At 39.3% G+C, this 18,645-nt stretch overlaps 1 protein-coding gene across 13 annotated transcripts in view; it reads left to right on the forward strand.

Moving 5' to 3' along the window:
* DYNC2H1 (dynein cytoplasmic 2 heavy chain 1) overlaps positions 1–18,645 on the forward strand; it is a 353,260-nt gene that overhangs the window by 302,423 nt on the left and 32,192 nt on the right. For all 13 annotated transcript variants that reach the window (XM_045038203.1, XM_045038204.1, XM_045038198.1 and 10 more), the window contains one exon: positions 13,144–13,260. In XM_045038203.1, the coding sequence (XP_044894138.1) occupies positions 13,144–13,260 (117 nt within the window). The remainder of the gene's footprint in view (positions 1–13,143; positions 13,261–18,645) is intronic.

Genomic DNA, 18,645 nt, shown 5'->3' on the forward strand with positions numbered 1-18,645 from the left:
AAATGTTGCTAAGGGCAATGTCCAAAAATTTGCTGCTTATGTTTTCTTTCAGGAGATTTATGGTTTCAGGTCTTACTTTTAGGTCTTTAATTCACTCTGAGTTTATTTTTCTGTATGGCTTATAAGAAAGTGGTCCGGTTTTATTCTTTTGCATGTAGCTGTCTAGTTTTCCTACCACCATTACTAAAGGGACTCTCCCCCCCTCCCCTTTATATTATTACTACCTTTGTCATGGATTAATTGACTACCAGAGAATGAGCTTCCTTCCGGACTCTGTATTCTGTTCCATTGTTTTGTGTGTCTGTTTTTGGGCCAGTACCATACTGTTCTGATAACTACAGCTTTGTAGTGTATCTTGGAATCTGGGATTGTGATACCTCCAACTTCGTTCTTTCTCAGCCCATTTAGGGTCTTTTGTGGATCCATACAGATTTTAAGATTCTTTGTTCTGATTTTGTGAAAAATACGATTGGTAATTTGATAGGGATTGTGTGCATTCTGTAGATTTTTTTTAGGTAATATGGACATTTTAAAATATTCCTGGAATCCATGAACATGGAATATCTGTCCAGTTGTTTGTGGCACATTTGGTTTTTTTCATTATCATCATAATTTTCAGAATACAAGTCTTTGACCCTCTTGGCTACATTTTTTTCCTAGGAATTTTATTCTTGATACAGTTGTAAATGGGATTGTTTTCTTATTTTCTTTTTCCTGGTAGTTCATTATTATTGGATAGAAGTGCAACAAATTTCTGAATAATTTTATATTCTATAAGCTCACCAAATTCATTTATTTATTGTAAATTTTTATTATTAATTTTTTTTTTTTGGTGCCGACTTTAGGGCTTTCTGTGTATAGTGTCATGTTGTTTCCAAATAGTAACAGTTTAACTTTTTTTTTTTAAACCAATTTGGATACGTTTTGTTTGTTTTTCTTGGCTGATTGCTGTGGCAAGCACTTACAATGCTATGTTGAATAAAAGTAGCAAGAGCGGACTTTGTTGTCTTATTCCTGATCTTAGAGGAAAAGCTCTCCATTTTCCATGATTGAGTATGATGTTAGCTGTGGTTTTGTCATATTTGGACTGTATTATGTGGAGATATATTCCCCCTAAACCCTTTGTTGAGGGTTTTTATCAGGAATGGATGTTTTACTTCGTCAAATGTTTTTTCTGCGTCTGTTGAGATGATTTCATGGTTCTGTGGTTTCATGGTCCCTGAGTTGAATACCACTTGATCATGGTGAATGGTCTTTTCAATTCAGTTTGCTAATATTTTGTTGAGGAGTTGTGCATCTATGTTCATCAGGAATGTTGGTCTGTAATATTCTTTATTCTTTTTCTTGTGTCTTTGTAATGTCTCTATCTGGTTTTGGTATCATAGTAATACTAGCCTCATAGAATGAATTTAGAAGTTTTCCTTCCTTTCCTATCTTTTGGAGTAATTTGAGAGGATAGATATTAACTCTTCTTTATATATTTGGTAGAATTCACCTGTGAAGATGTCTGGTCCTGGACTTCTGTTAATTGGGAGATTTTTTGGTTACCAATTCGGTTTTGTTACTAGCAATTCATCTGGTCAGATTTCCTCTTTTTTCTGTCTTGGAAGATTTTATGTTTGTAATAATTACCATTTTTTTCTACATTTTTCAGTTTATTGCTGTACAGTTTTTCATAGTAAAATTATAATTCTTTGTATTTCCCTCATTTTTGTTTTAATTTTTCCTTAATTTCTTTTTTCTTTTTATTTCTGTTTAATTTTTTTTTCTTCTTAACATTTATTCATTTTTGAGAGAAAGAGAGAGACAGAGCGTGAGTATAGGAGGAACAGAAAGAAAGGGAGACACAGAATCTGAAGCAGGCTCCAGGCTCTGACCTGTCAGTACAGAGCCCGACGCAAGGCTAGAACTCACGAACCGTGAGACCATTATTAGAGTTGAAGTTGGATGCTAAACCTACTAAGCCACCCCAATTTTTCTTTAATTTCTAATTTTGCTTGGGCCTTCTCTTTTTTTTTTAAGAAAAAAAAAGTCCGGAGTCCGGCTATAGGTTAATGGGTTTTGTTGATCTTTTTCAAAGAACCAGCTCTTAGTTTAGTCTTTTCTATTGTGGTTTGGTTTTTTGGGTTTTGTTTTGTTTTTGTGGGTTTTTTGTTTGTTTGTTTGCTTTCTATTTCAGTTTTCTCTCTCACCTTTATTTATTATGTCATTACTTCTAACTCTGGGCTTTGTTCCTTTTTAAGCTTTTTTAAAGTTTATTTTATTTTATTTATTTGGAGAGAGAGACAGAGAGAGAGAGAGAGACAGACAGACAGACAGACAGAGAGAGACAGACAGCACTTTTGGGGGAGAGGCAGTGAAAGGGGGAAAGAGATTCACAAGCAGGTTCCGCACTGTGAGCATGGAGCCTGATTAGGGTGTCAAACTCATAAACCATGAGATTATAACCTGAGCTACAATCAAGAGTCAGACACTTAACTGACTGAGCCACCCAGATGCCCCGTTCTTTTTAATTTTTTTAATCGTAGGTTTAAATAATTTATGTGCCTTTTCTCATTTCTTGATATACACCTGTATTACCATAAATTTAACTCTTAGAACTATTTTTGCTATATCCCAAAGATTTTGAAGCATTGTGTTCCCGTTTTCATTTGTCTGTACATCGTTTTTTAATTTGTTCTTTGTAGCCTCCTTGTGTATGTGGGTTGTTTTGTTGTTGTTGTATTTTGGTTTTGTGTGTGTGTGTTTATTTTCTTTTCTTTTCTTTTTTAGTTTTATTCTTGTGGTTGATTTCTAGTTTCAAACTATTTTGGTTAGAGAAGATACTTGATATGACTCAATCTTATTAAATTCACTGTGGCTTGTTTTATGGTCTAACATGTGATTTGTCCTGGAGAATGATCCATGTGCACTTGGAAAGAATGTGTATTCTGTTTTTGGACGTAATGTTCCTATATATGTGTTAAATCCATTTGATCCAATGTGTGGTTTGAAGCCACTGTTTTCTTACTGATTTTCTGTCTTATGATCTACCCATGGATGTAAATGGGATGGCTGCTAAAATTCCCTACTATTATTACTGTCAGTTTCTCTTTTTGTCTGTTAATACTTGTTTTATATATTTATGTGCTACTATGATGGGTGCATAGATATTTACAATTGTTATGTTGGATTGATCCTTTCTTCATTATTTAGTGCCCCTCTTTTTCTCTTCTTACATAAAGCCTATTTTGTCTGATATAAATTTTGCTAGGTTTTTTTTTTTTTCATTTCATTTGCATGGAATATCTTTTCCCATACCTTGACTTTTAGTCTGTATGTGTCTTTAGATCTGAAGTTAGTTTCTTGTAGGTACCATACAGATTATAGATAGCTCTGGGTTCGGGAGTAAGGGGTTTACCCCTCCAGTCATCCAGTGTCTTTTGATTGGACCATTTAGTCCACTTACATGGAATTATTTATAGGTACATATTATTATCATTTTGTTAATTGTTTTCTGATTAGTTAGTTCCTTCTTGCTTTCTTTTGATTGATGACTTTCCTGTAGTGTTATGCTTTTCTTTCTTTCTTTTCTTGTGTATCTGTTAAAAGTGCTTCATTTGTGGTTGCCATGTGAGGTTCTTCTATAACATTCTATGTTTATGGTAGTCTATATTAAGTTGATTATCAGTTAAGTTCAAACACATTCTCAAAGCACTACATGTTTACTCCTCCCCTTATATATATGATATATATATATATATATATATATGATATATATATGATATAATGATAATGATATATATATAATGATATAATGTCTTATATTCTTATTTTGTGTGTCCTGGCACTAATTTTTGTAGATATGATTTATTTTACTACTTTTGTTTTTTAACCTTCACACTAGCTTTATGAGTGATCTACTTCCTTTACTATATGTTTGAATTTGCCAGTGGAATTCTCCTTCTATCATTTTCTTCTAGTTTTTGGCCTTCTTCTTTGAAAGAAGTCCCTTTAACAATTCTTATACGGCTGTTTAGTGGTAACAAACTCTTTTAACTTTGTCTGCAAAACTCTTTATGTATCCTTCCATTCTGAATGATTCCTTTGCCATTTATTCTTATTTATTCTTGGTTATAGATTTTCTTTTTCTTTTTCCCAGCATTTTGAATATATCATGTTACTGCTTACTGGCCTACAAAGTTTCTGCTGAAAAATCCGCTGATAGCCTTATGGGGTTTCCCTGGTATGGAAATAGTTGCCTTTCTCTCCTGCTTTTCAGGTTGTCTCATGTTTAAATTTGACTTGTGAATTCTAGTGTATCTTGGCGTGGACCTTCTTGGGTTCGTCTGATTTGGGCCTCCTGAGCTCTGTGAACCTGAATGTCTTTTTCCCCAGGTTAGGGAACTTTTCAACTATTATTTCTTCAAATAAATTTTCTGTCTCCTCTCTCTCTCTCTTCTTCTGGAACACTATATCGTGAACGTTAGTGTGCTTGATGTTGTCTCAGAGGTCCTAATCTATTCTCCATATTTTTGGCAGTTTTTTTCTTGTTTCTGTTTAGCTTGACTTCCACCAACCTGTCTTCCAGGTTGTTCACCCATTCTACATCCTCTGTTCTGCTGTTGATTTACATTAGTGTATTTTTTATGTCATGATTGTATTCTTTAGTTCTCACTGGTTCTTTTTTTATATTTTCTCTCTCTTTGAAGTTTTCACTGAATTCCTCCACTCTTCTCTCAAGTACAGTAGGTATCTTTATCACCCTTACTTTGAACTCTTCATCAGGTGGATTTCTCATCTCTGTTTCATTTTGTTCTTCTTCTGTGGTTTTGTCACTCTTTCTTTTGGAACATATTTCTTTGTCTCCTCATTTTGTCTCTCTGTTTTTGTTTCTTTGTATTATGTCGGTCACTTATGTGTCCCAGTCTCGATGGTAGTGGCCTTACGTAGAAAGCATCCTGTGTGGCTCGGAAGCACCATCCCTTTGTCACCAGATCGGATACTCCGGGAGTATCTGTCATGTGGGTTGCGTGTGCCCACCTGCTAGGACTTGGCAGTTGTGCCAAAGAGGAGGGCCGGCCTCCCGCCCTCTGGCTGCAGTGTGTGGCTCTGACTACTCCAGGCACCCTGGTGGCAGGGTCGCCTCTAGCATAGCTGTTGAGGGGTCTGTATGCACTGCGGGAGGAGCGATGTTGGGTGGGGCTGGGTCCCTCTCCCCGCCACGTCTGGAGGAAGTCGCCTTCAGAGGGTTCTGGTCCTGGCCCGGGTTGGCACCAAGTGTGGCAGGGCAACAGGGTCTTGGGGGGATGCTGAGACCGCCCACCTGGGTCTAGCAGGTGGCAGCAACTTGAGAGGCGTCCCTGCGAGGGCTGGTCTGCCGGGGAGAGCCGGGCTGAGGCAAGCAGAGCCACCAAGGTATATGGAAGTGTCACAGCTGCTTTCTGCTAGCATTGGGCCAACCTGGCTGATGGGGAGCAGGTAAAATGGCCCCCGTGAGTGCTTCTGTTCCCAGAGAAAGTTCCCACCGATTCATGACCCTCCAACACGTGCCCTACAATTACTCAGTAAATCTCCTGGACATACACGCCACATACTTCTCCAGCCTCCGCTTCTGCGCTAGGTCTCGGCTCACAGTGTATGCTTGCCCTTTAAGAATGGAGTCTTTCTTTCCCACCACCTTCTGGCTCTCCCAGAATTAAGCCCCACTGATTTTCAAAGCCAGACATTTTGAGGCCTCATCTTTCCAGTATAGGCCCCTGGGGGGTGGTGCCTGATACGGGCTTGATCCCCTTGCTGTCCAAGAGGAGCTCTATGCCCACGGCCTCCCACCTGCCTGCGGCCACGACACCAGGGTTTGCTTCCTGCTCTTCTCCACGTGGCTTTTTCTATGTATCTTGAGCCTCGGACGAGCACGTCTGCTGGTCTTTACTTTCAGAGTAGTGTTTTATGTAGTTATGGCCTTGGTGCCTCCATGGGAGAGAGGTGACTTCTCTCCCCAAATGAGTTAAAAAAAAATACAACTCTTGGTGGGGAAGAGAGAAAGTAGGCAAAGGATTTCAGTAGGCAGCTTACATGAAGATCAAGAAGATATGGCGAATAAACGTAAAGTACTCGTTTCCACTGGTAATCAGGAAATGAAATTAAATCTAATATATTGGCAAAATTCATAAATGTCAACAGACCAAGTATTGGCAAGGGCGTGGCACAGTATAAATCTTAAGCAGGATAAGTTAACCATAGGTGATTAGCATGATTTTGGGGAAACAGTTTGACAATATTACGAAAAATAGAGAATGACCATACACTTCACCTTAGCAACTTTATTGCGTGCGGTCAGATTTATGCAGATGTGGTTAAGGAGATATGTACCATCATGTTTATTGGAGTGTTTACTAGTAAACAATTAGCAGCGACTTAGATGTTCATCAGCAAAGGAATGAATCATTTGTTGAATGTTGACACAGCAGATATTCTGCAGCTGTTAAAAGTGAAAGAACAAAATGAATGCACCTAGACCAGGGATGAACAAAAAGAGCAGGTTGCAAATTCTGTATAACATACAGGTTGCAAACCTGAGCAACTACCATTTATTTCTTATGGCTACATGTATATTTAACAATGATGTAGAGCTAAATTCCAGATAATGATGAGGTCATGTAAGGGCAAAGAAGAACAGGAAAGGCACAGTATGTAGACAGGATTTCAACCATGTCTATTTCAGTTTACGTGCTTAGAAATATGGGACAACCATGGCAGTATGTTAATGTCCAATAACACCGAGTCATAGGAACATGCACATTTAAAAATGTTTTTCTGTGTGTTTGAAATATTTTAGTAAAGATTTTTTTAACATTTATTTTTGAGAGAGAGAAAAGGAGAGAGAGTGAGTGAGAGAGAGAGAGAGAGAGAGAGAGAGAGAGTCCCAAGCAGACTCCATGCTGTGAGCACAGAGCCTGATGTGGGGCTCAGACTCACAAACGTTGAGATCATGATCTGAGCCAAAATCAAGAGTCGGCCACGTAACTGACCAGGCCACCCAGACACCCTGAATACTTTTATTTTTAAAAGGGGAGCATTCTGACAAGTAAATCCATATAATAACTTATCAAAATAAAATCTGTTTTAATATCAAATTTGCCATTAAGTCCAAGATAAATTTAAGTTCAAATCAGAAGTATTCAAGAAATTCAGCATCACATATGAAACAAATTAATGGCTTTAATTCTGTTTTTAGTGAACTGTTAGCAACTCCTTTTGAGGTGAGAAGCTAAGAGTTAGGGGTGCATGGGTGGCTCAGTTGGTTGAGTGTCCAGCTCTTGCTTCAGCTCAGATCGTGATCTCATGTTACATGAGTTCAAGCCCCACATCAGGCTCTGTGCTGACAGTGTGGAGACTGCTTGGGATTCTCTCTCTCTCTCTCTCTCTCTCTCTCTCTCTCTCTCCCTCCCTCCCTCCCTCCCTCCCTCCCTCCCTCCCTCCCACACTCTCTTTCTCCCTCTCTCTGTGTCTCTTGCTGTCTCAAAATAAATAAATAGACTTTAAAAAAAGAAGGTAAGAGTTAAATGAGATCTTATGAGTAGACCTTTTTTTTTTTAAGTTTATTTTTGAGAGAGAGAAAGAGAGAAGGCCCGAGCAGGGGAGGGGCAGAGAGAGAGGGAGACACAGAATCCAAAGCAGGCTCCAGGCTCTGAGCTGTCAGCACAGAACCTGACCTGGGGCTTGAACTTAGAAACTGTGAGTTCATGCCCTGAGCCAAAGTCGGATGTCCAACTTACTGAGCCACCCAGGTGACCCACAGGTAGCCCTCTCAAAGTAGATTGGGGTCTTGGTAGTTAGTATTTGGGATGTACTTATGCCTGATCTATACTAACCCTTACATGGTTTTGAAACTAAACCAAATCAAATGTGTATGGGGGTGTTTTTTTTTTAATTTCTCTTTTCTGATTGCCTCTCTCTTTTTAGATGTTTTAATCGGAGTTTCCAGTGTAAATAACATTTTTGCATGTAAATATTTTCTTTGTTGTTAAACAACTTTCTGTTTCTGTTAAGTTGAAACCTGTGCATTTATAAGCAAGAGTAAAGAAAATCATTTAATGACAAGAAATGTACATTTAGATGCCTTTCACTTAATATTTGGGTTTCACTCAAATAGTACATTGGCACAGATGTCAGGAGGTAGCCTCAACAATGTGGCTGTTTAAATTGAGTGTAAACAAAAAGGTTTGATCTCGATAATAATTGATAATTATTTCTTTGCCTCTAAGAGGGAGTGTCCTGCAGGAATAAGGCATTAATGGCTAAAACAGACTTCTGGAAAACTTTTATTAGAAAGTATGAAGTGTGGAGGCGCCTGGGTGGTGCAGTTAAGCATCTGACTCTTAATTTCACCTCAAGTCATGATCTCGAGGTTCGTGAGTTCGAGCTCCACATTGTCTCTGCACTGACGGTATGGTGCAGGCTCAGGATGTTGTCTCTCTGCCCCTCCCCCACTCATGCACACTCACTCTCAAAATAAACTTTAGAAAAAAAACAAGTAAAAATGAAGTAGGAAGTATACACTCATACATAAGTACAAATAGCACTTCATACTGTTTATCATTTAGTGGAGGAGATGAAGAGTGGAAACAGCGCTGATTAAATTAGAAGGCGTGCTCTGCCATGTCACCTAACTCAGCATAAATGAAGTGATGGAATGCATTCAGTTATCTAGAATAAGTGTGGAAAATACTGTGCAAAATTAAATATTCTAGACAAAAGCTTTTTCACTGGAAATTATCCAGATTTTTCTCAAGCCTTTGTCTCACCTAAATGGATATATCTGTATAAAATAATTCCAAATTTCTTAAAATTAAAAGATTAATTGGGTTAAGTAAACAATAGTAGCTGATACTTATTAAGTACTTAATCTGTATCAGAAAGTTTTTGAAATATTTTAAATGTATTATTAGAGGGGAATTCTCATTTCCCATTCCTGTTGGGCTTTTTTCCCTGTGGAGGAGTATTTACTAATACTCGTACTCCTAGCTAGATTCTCTCTCTGCCTTCTCTCTTGCTCTTCCCCTTCCCAGGAAAGGAGTTAGTCTCTCTGCCCTGGGTCGCTGACTCAAACTGAATATCACATACTGTGTCTTCCTTGTGGTTTTCTCTTGGGTATAACATTCTGCTCTGCTCCTTGGGGGCCATCTCTGCAGCTGGGTCCTTAGCTCAGTACTCTTGTAAATAGAAGTTAAGCCTCCTGAATTCTTTTTTTCGTGTGTGTGTGTGTGTGTGTGTGTGTGTGTGTGTGTGTGTGTGTGAGAGAGAGAGAGAGAGAGAGAGAGAGAGAGAATATAATTTATTGTCAAGTTAGCTAACATACAGGGCATAGAGTGTGCTCCTGGCTTCAGGAGTAGATTCCCATGATTCATCATTTACATACAACACCCAATGCTCCTCCCAACAAGTGCCTTCCTCAGTGCCCATCCCCCACTTGCCCTTTCCCCCGCCCTCCCCCATCAACCCTCAGTTTGTTCTTTGTATTTAAGAGCCTCTTATGGTTTGCCTCCCTCTCTGGTTTTATCTTATTTTTGCTCCCTTCCCTTATGTTCATCTTTTTCTTTAACATTTATTCATTTTTGACAGACATAGATAGAGTGTGAGTGGGGGAGGGGCAGAGAGAGAGAGAGTCACAAAATCCAAAGCCGGCTCCAGGCTCTGAGCAGTCAGCACAGAGCCTGACATGGGGCTGAAACTCACAAACTGTGAGATCATGACCTGAGCTGAAGTAGGACCCTTAGTTGACTGAGCCACCCAGGCGCCCTTCATCTGTTTTGTTTCTTAAATTCCACATGAGTGAAATCGTGATATTTGTCTTTCTCTCACTTAATTTCGCTTAGCATAATGCACTCTACTTCCATCCATGTTGTTGCAAATGTCAAGATTTCATTCCTTTTGATTGCCGAGTCATACTCCATTGTATATATATACACACATCTTCTTTATCCATTCCTCCATCGATGGACATTTGGCCTCTTTCCATACTTTGGTTGTTGTTGCTAGTGCTGCTTAAACATTGGGGTGCCTGTGCCCCTTTAAAACAGCACACCTGTATCCCTCTGGATAAATTCCTAGTAGTACAACTGCTGGATCATGGGGTAATTCTGTTTTTATTTTTTTGAGGAACGTCCACAGTGTTTTCCAGAGTGGTTGTGCCAGCTTGCATTCCCACCAGCAATGCAGAAGACATCCTCTTTCTCCATATCCTTGCCAACATCTGTTGCTTCCTGAGTTGTTAATGTTAGCCACTCTGACGGGTGTGAGGTGGTATCTCATTGTGGGTTTCATTTGTATTTCCCTGATGATGAGTGACATTGAGCATCTTTTCATGTGTCTGTTGGCCGTCTGGATGTCTCCTTTGGAGAAGTGTCTGTTCATGTCTCGTGCCCATTTCTTCACTGGATTGTTTTTCAGGTGTTGATTTTGATAAGTTCTTTATAGATTTTTGATACTAACCTGTATCCAGTATGTCATTTGCAAATATCTTCTCCCATTCCATCGGTTGCCTTTTAGTTTTGCTGATTGTTTCCTTGGCAGGGCAGAAGTCTTTTATTTTGATGAGGTTCCAGTAGTTCATTTCTGCTTTTATTTCCCTTGCCTCTGAGATGTGTAGAGTAAGAAGTTGCTGTGGCTGAGGTCAAAGAGGTTGCTGCCTGTGTTCTCCTATAGGGTTTTGATGGTTTACTCTCTCACATTGAGGTCTTTCATCCATTTTGAGTTTATTTTTGTGTGTGGTGTAAGAAAGTGGTCCAGGTTCAATATTCTACATGTCGCTGTCCAGTTTTCTCAACCCCATTTGCTGAAGAGACTGTCTTTTTTCCATTGGATATTCTTTCCTGCTTTGTTGAAGATTAGTTGACATATAGTTGTGGGTCCATTTCTGGATTCTCTATTCTGTTCCCTTGGCCTCTGTGTCTGTTCTTGTTAAGCCTGCTGAATTCTTGATTTTAATATTAGGAATCCACTTGCCCAGAGACTTATTAGATCCTCCACGCTGTCTTTTTCAGTAATAAGGGAAATATTTGGGGCCTGCTTCTTTCACTCCTTTCTTTAAAGAATAACTGCATTTGAGGGGCGCCTGGGTGGCTCAGTCAGTTAAGCGCCCGACTTCAGCTCAGGTCACGATCTTGCGGTCCGTGAGTTCGAGCCCCGCGTCGGGCTCTGGGCTGACAGCTCGGAGCCTGGAGCCTGTTTCAGATTCTGTGTCTCCCTCTCTCTCTGCCCCTCCCCCGTTCATGCTCTGTCTCTCTGTGTCTTAAAAATAAATAAACGTTAAAAAAAAAAAAAGAATAACTGCATTTGAAGCAAGGGTAGCATTTGTTGATATCATTCCGATCCCTAATATGTTTACATTATTTCATTCTAGGGAATGGGGAGGTCTTTGAATTTCACAGATGGACTTTAAATTTCATGACAGGGTAATCTGAGCGGGTGTGGAGAGAAAAGGAAAGATTTCGAAGGTGTTGATTGCAAGTGGCGGGCGTGGGCAGTTTGATGGCATGTGGGAGGGTTGGGGGAGTTAAGGACGTCTGTCGGGGGCCCATGAGGAGCCGCAGGCTAGGGAGGGGTAGGCTCCAGAGAGGCCTGTTTCTCAGCCGCCCTTCCTGGTGAGGAGAGAAACAGCAAGAGTTTCTATCCCCGTATACTCATCTTACATAGCCAGCTTGTGGCACCGTCAGTGGGACGTGTGTTTACAAATTTCTAGGCAGACTAATGGAGCTTGAAACTTGATGAAATTTTTAGAAGAGGCCTTACCTCTTACCTAGGTGGAGGTCTTACCTGGAGAGGTTCTAGCACTGAAATTAGCAGGTACTCTCAATTTTAATTAACATTTTTTCAAGGCCAACATGCTTTACCAGCTCTTAAAGTAGCCTGTACATCATCACGTCAGTGCTGTTGGAGAATATTAAAGTTAGGCGTTCCGTAATTCTGTCGTTACTCCAGCTGTCGCGCAAGCAAACACGTCGTTCATCTTTCTGTGGAACGGCAACCGTGCTGTAAAATTAGCTGTTCAAAACTGTTGGTCAAGGCGTCTGCTAGTGTCTCCCCACACCTCCACCACTCCCTAAAATACACACTACACCAGCGCAAAGTGTTGTCATGACTCTAAATTCTAGAGCACTTTCATTTAACCTGTTGAAACATGTTTAATGGTATTTGACACTAGCCATTAGGGCAGGTTGAGCACTCATTTAACATGTTGAAACTCTGTCACACTCGTAAGATTGTTTTGTACTTTCTGAGACTGTAGGTGTGGCTCTGAATACAAAATACTGATTTTAGATTTGATGTCTTTAAAAAACTCAGGGTAGATTCACAGTGCAGAAACTAAAAGAATGAATACTTTTGAAGAAGAAATATGGAACAAATATTACCAAAAAAGTATATTTCTAGTTTCATAATTTCCTAAACGTACACAAAGGTTAATTTAGAGAAAAAGATTACCTTTTTTTTTTTTTAAGTTTACTTACTTTGAGAGAGAAACAGAGAGAGAGAGAGAGTGCTTGCACACAAGTTGGGACAAGCAGAGAGAGAATCCCAAGCAGGCTCCACACCATCAGCACAGATCCTGACACAGGGCTTGGTCCCACGAACTGGGAGATCATGACTGGAGCTAAAATCGAGAGTCAGATGCTTATTAACTGGCTGAGCCACCCAGGTGTCCCTAACTCTTTTTTATTCTCTCAGCTCTACATGGCATGTGTAAAGTGTTTTTCATTCAACTTTCTGACTTTCGTTCTGTTCTTTTAAAAATGACGTCAGAATTCCAAGCAGGGAGCACGTAATCTCCTTTATGCTTTTATTTCACCCTCTTGGAGAAGGAGTAACTTTTTGGCATTTTCCGTTATATTTCTATTAACCTAATGCCCACCTACCTGCAGTTTTAACTAATGACGTTTGTATTTTTTTCTAAACGATCTGCTGAATAAATAATAAAGTATCCACTAAAATCGAGAATTCAGTCTACAGCGAGATCACTGTGAACACCGGTCTGGGTCTTCCCGTTTTTGTTCTCAGATTTAATACCCTCATCTCTGTTTTCATAGTACTTGGCATCCATGGTCATTAGAATGCGGTGACCTGAAGTTTCCGGCTGTGATCTCACAGCTTGTTGTTTCCCTGCAGATGGGCGGCTTGCTGCTGGAAGGCTGCAGCTTTGATGGGAGCCGGCTCGCTGAGAACCAGCACGACTCTCCCAGCGTGTCGCCCGTCCTCCCTTGCTGTGTGGGCTGGATCCCCCAGGTAAGGCGCCTCTGCCTTCGTGATGGCGTAGTCTTGTCTGTGTATTGTCTCTTTACTTTCTGACCTCACCTGCACTGCAACGGATTTCTAGTCAAGATATTGTGCCCTTTATCATTTTTACAATGTACAGGACATTTTAAAATCTTTATTTTGTTATAGAAAGAATGGCAATATAGTTTCTAATTTCTAAATCACGTATATCCTGGTAAGAAAAAGCCTTTAGTGATCATGTGGATTGCCACGTGTTGTTCGTGTGTGGTCACAGTTAGCCATGCGGTGGCTAACAGTGTCGGCAGGTTCGTACACATCTGGTTTCGGTCACACGGGGTCACCATGCTGGGCGTAGACACGTGAAGAAAGCAGTCCTTTTTTGTAAATAGAAGTACAGTTGACACACCATGTCACATTAGTGTCAGGGGTGCAGCACAGGGGTTCAACAGGTCTGTGCTGTGTCCCCCACGAGGGTAGCTGCCATCTGTCCCCACACAGCATAGAACACCATCGACTGTACTCCCTGTGTTGTACCCTTTGTCCCCATGACTGATTCATCCCAGAGCTGGAAGCCTGTACCTTCCACAACGCTCCACCCATTCTGTCCGTCCCCCATACCCTCTGGCCACCACTGGATTGTCTTCTGTGTTTACGGGTCTGCTTCCGTGTTGTTTATTGGTTTGTTTGATTTGTTTCTTAGATTCCACATAGAGATGGAGTCCTATGGTATTTGTCTTTCTCTGACTTACTTCACTTAGAGTAACACTCTCTCGGTTTATCCATACTGTCACAAATAGCCAGATCTCATTCTTTTTCAGGACTGAGTTATCTGTTCTCTGTGTGTGTCTGCACATACGCACTCTCCATTCATACACTCTGCTGCGTCCACTCGTGTCATCTCTCAGGAGATACCGAGGTTGTATCCTCATCTTGGCTATTATAAATTATGCCACAATAAATAGAGGGGTATGTTTATCTTTTCAAATGAGTATTTTTGTTTTTCTTGGGTAAATATGCAGTAGTGGAATTACTGAATAGGTATGGTATTTGTACTTTGAGGTTTTTAAGTAACCTCCATACATTCTCCACGGTGGCTGCCATCTGAATTCCCACCAGCTGAGCACAAAGGATCCTTTTTGTGCACATTCTCAGCAACGCTTGCTATCCCTGGTCTTTTGACACTAGCCATTAGGGCAGGTGTAAGCTGGTAAGTCCCTGTGCTTCTTTGATGTTAGTGATGTTGAGCATCTTTTCATCTGTATGTTTTCTTGGAAAAATGTCTACTCAAGTCCTCGGCCTAGTTTGTAATCAGAGCATTTGTTTTTGGCAGGGGAGTTGACTTGTGTAAGTTCTTTACATATTTTGGGTGTTAATCCTTTATCAGATATGTAATTGCAAATACCTTCTTTCATTCAGTAGGTTGCCTTTTCGTTTTGTTGATGGTTTCCTTGCCGTATTAAAGCATTTAATTTTGGTGTAGTTCCAATACTTCATTTTTGCTTTTGGTTCCCTCATCTGAGGAGACATACCTAGAAAAAGGTTATGGCCCATAACACCGAGCTTACTACCTGTGTTTGCTTCTAGGAGTTATACGGTATCAGGTTTCCCATTTTAAGTCACTGATCCATTTTAAGTTTATTTTTGTGTGTGGTGTAAGGAAGCGGTCCAGTTTCATTCTTCTGCAGGTAATGGTCAGTTTTCTGAGCACCCTTTTGCCTCAATTATTGTTTTTTAATTGTGTATTCTTTTTAATGGGTTGACCATATGAGCTTGGGTTTGTTTCTGGGCTTTCTTTTCTATTATCTGTGTGTCTCCTTTTATGCAAGTTCCATACTATTCTGATCACCACAGCTTCGTAGGTTATCTTGGAATCTGGGAATGTGACACCTCCAACTTGGTTCTTCTTTCTCAAGATGGCTTGGGCTATTTAGGGTCTTTTATGGGTCCATACAGATTTAAGGATTCTTTGTTCTAGTTCTCTGAGAAATGCTGTGGGTACTTTGATAGGGATTGCATTGAATCTACAGATTGCTTTGAATGGTGTGGACATTTTAGCAACATTAATTTTTCCACTTCTCGATCTGGATATGTTAACACTGGTTTGTGTTGTCTTGCATTTATTTCATCAGAATTCTGTACTTTTAGGTTACTGGTATTTCACCTCCTGGGTTAAGTGTTTTCTTGGTGCTTTTTTCGTGTTGGTGCAACTATAAATGGAATGGTTTCCTTAGTTTCTCTGCTCTTTTGTTAAGAGTGCATAGAAACGCAACAGGCTTGTGTATATTGATTTTGTATCTTGCAGCTTCACTGAATTCATTTATTTTAATGGTATTCGGTGGAGTCTTTAGGGTTTTCTACATGCAGCATCATGTCATCTGCCAGCACTGACAGTTTTAGTTCTTTACCCCTTTGGATGCCATTTCTTTCTTTCTGTTGTCTGTTATGTCTCAGACTTCCAGTGTGACTTTGAATACATGTGGTAGGAGTAGACTTCTTGTCTGGTCCTTGATCGTCAAGGAAAAGTCCTGTTTTTCACTACCGAGTATGGTTAGCTTTTCGCTTGTCCTTCACGGCCTTTATTATGTTGAGGTATGTTCCCTCTAAACCCTTTTTGCCGAGAGTTTTTATCATTAGTGGATTTGAAATTTTTTTGTTTTTTCGGCACAATTGAGATGATAATGTGATTTTTATCCTTAACTTTGTTAATGTGGTCTATGACACTGAATGATCTGCAGGTCATCGAACCAGCCTTATATCCCTAGAATAAATTCCACTCGATTATGGTGAATGATCCTCATAATTTATTGTTGAATGTCCTTTGCTGATATTTTATTGAGGATTTTTGCTCTATATTCTTTGGGCTTATTGGTCTGTATTTCCTTTTTTTTTTTTTCTTTTTGGTAGTGTTTTTGTCTGATTTTGATGTCAGAATAAGGGTTTTGTACAATAAATTTGGAAGTTTTCCTTCCTCTTTGATTGTTTGGGATAGTTTAGGGAGTATAGATATTAAGTCTTACCTAAATGTTGGGTAGATGGGGCACCTGGGTGGCTCAGTCGGTTGAGCGTCCGACTTCAGCTCAGGTCATGATCTCACAGTCCATGAGGTCGAGCTCTGTGCTGACAGCTCAGAGCCTGGAGCCTGCTTCGGATTCTGTGTCTCCCTCTCTTTGAACCTCCCCTGCTTGTGCTCTCTCTCTCTTAAAAGTAAGCATAAAAAAAATTTAAATGCTTGGTTGAATTTATTTGTGAAGCCATCTGGCCCTACACTTTTGTTTGTTGGGTGTTTGGGATTACTGATTAAATTTGATTATTAGTATTCAGTCTGTTCAGATTTTCTATTTTTTCTCGATTCATTCTTGGAAGATTTTATGTTTCTAGGAGTGTCTCCATTTCTTCTAGATTGTCCAGTTTGGTGGCATGAAATCTTTCATAGTAGTGCCATATCATCCTGTGTGTTTCTGAGGTGCCACATGTTACGTGGGTCTCACTTTGGACTTTGTGTATTCGGGTCTTCTCTGTCTTCTCTGGGTGAATTTGGTGAAAGGCATGGCAGTCTTATTTATGTTTTCAAAGAACCAACTCTTGCTTTCACTGCTCTTTTCCATGTTTTTTACTATTTATTTCATATATTTCTGCTCTCATCTTTTTTTCCTTCTACTAATTTAGGGTTTTGTTGTTTTGTTTTTAACAGTTCTTTAGATGTAAGGTTAGATTATTTGAGGTTTTTCTGATTTCTTGAGGCAGGCTTGCATCAATATACATTTCCCTCTTTTACAGCTGCTTTGGTTGTGTGCCAGTGTTTTTGGACTGTTTTTTCATTTTCCTTTGTCACCATGAGTTTTTTTATTCCTTTTTATATATATAAAATTATTATATATTATATTGCATGTATATTATATATTACATATATATAATATTCCTTTTATATTTTATTTATTTATGTATTTATTTATTTATTTTATTTATTTATTTATTTATTTATTTAATTTTTGAGAGCATGAGCAGCGGGAGGGGTGGGGGGAAGCACACAGAATCCGAAGCAGGCATTAGGCTCTGAGTTGTCAGCACAGAGCCGGATACGGGGCTTGAACCCATGAACCGTGAACTCATGACCTGAGCTAAAGTTGGACATTTAACCGAGCCCCCAGGCACCCCCATTCCTGTCAGATTTCTGCATTGACCTGTTGGTTGTTTAGTAGCATGTGGTTTAGCTTCCAAGTTTTTTCTTATAATTTCTAGTTTCATATCTTTGTGGTCAGAAAAGAAGCTTGATATGATTTCACTCTTCTTTACTCTATTTAGACTTGTTTTGTTGACTAACAGGTGATCTCTTATAGGGAAAACTCCATGTCCACTTGAAAAGAATGTGCATTCTGTGGTTTTTGTGTGGAATGTTCTGAATATATCTGGTCTAATGTGTAATTCAAGGAAATGGTTTTCTTATTTTTTGCCTGGATGAGGAAGACAGTGTGTTAAATTTCCCTACTATTATTGTATTATATCTGTTAATATTTGCTTTGTATTTAGATGTACAAATGTTGAGTGCCTAGATATTCACACTTGTTATATGCTTTTGTTAGATTGATCCTGTTATCATTCTACAGTGCCCTTCCTTGCCTGGTTACAATCTTTGTTTTAATTTCTGTTTTGTCTACCTCAAGGTTTTTTTTTTATTCCATTCTCATGAATTATCTTTTTTCCATGTCTTCATTTTCAGTCTCTGTATGTCTTAGGGTCTAAAGTGAGTCCTCCACAGGCAGCAGATGGATGGGTCTTGTTTTGTTACGCATTCATTCACCCCATGTCTGTTGATGGAACATTTAGACTATTTCCATATAAAGTAATTGTTGATGAGAATTATTGGCATTTTGTTCATTTTCTGGTTGTTTTTGTACTTCTTCCTTTTCATCATCTCTTGCCCTATTTCCTAGTGATAGATGACTGTCCATAGTGTTCCACTTGACTTTCCCTTTATTTTTAGTGTAATTTTTGTTTTGTACTTATCATGAGGTTTATATATAGGATGCTAAGAATATAGCAGTCTGTTGTGTGTTGCTGGTCACATAAAGTTTGAATACTTTCTAAAAGAACTTCATTTTTACTATCTCTTTGATTTTGTAAGTCCCTTAACACTAATTTTTAAAATAATTGATTTTCCTATTTTTAACCTTTATACTGGCTTTTTAAGTGCTTGCTCTCCTACCATTACTGTATGTTTGCTGGTACGGATAAAATTTTTTTCCATTCATCATTTTTGTCTGATTATGGCCCTTCGTTTTCACGTTTAAGGCCTGTTCAGTAGTGATCGACTCCTTTTAGGTTTTTCTGGTAAACTCTTTCTCTCTCCTTCAATCTGAATGGTAAACTTGAAGGGGAGGTATTCCTCTAGTGTTT

Source organism: Felis catus, chromosome D1, assembly GCF_018350175.1.
Source record: "Felis catus isolate Fca126 chromosome D1, F.catus_Fca126_mat1.0, whole genome shotgun sequence".
NCBI lineage: Eukaryota > Metazoa > Chordata > Mammalia > Carnivora > Felidae > Felis > Felis catus.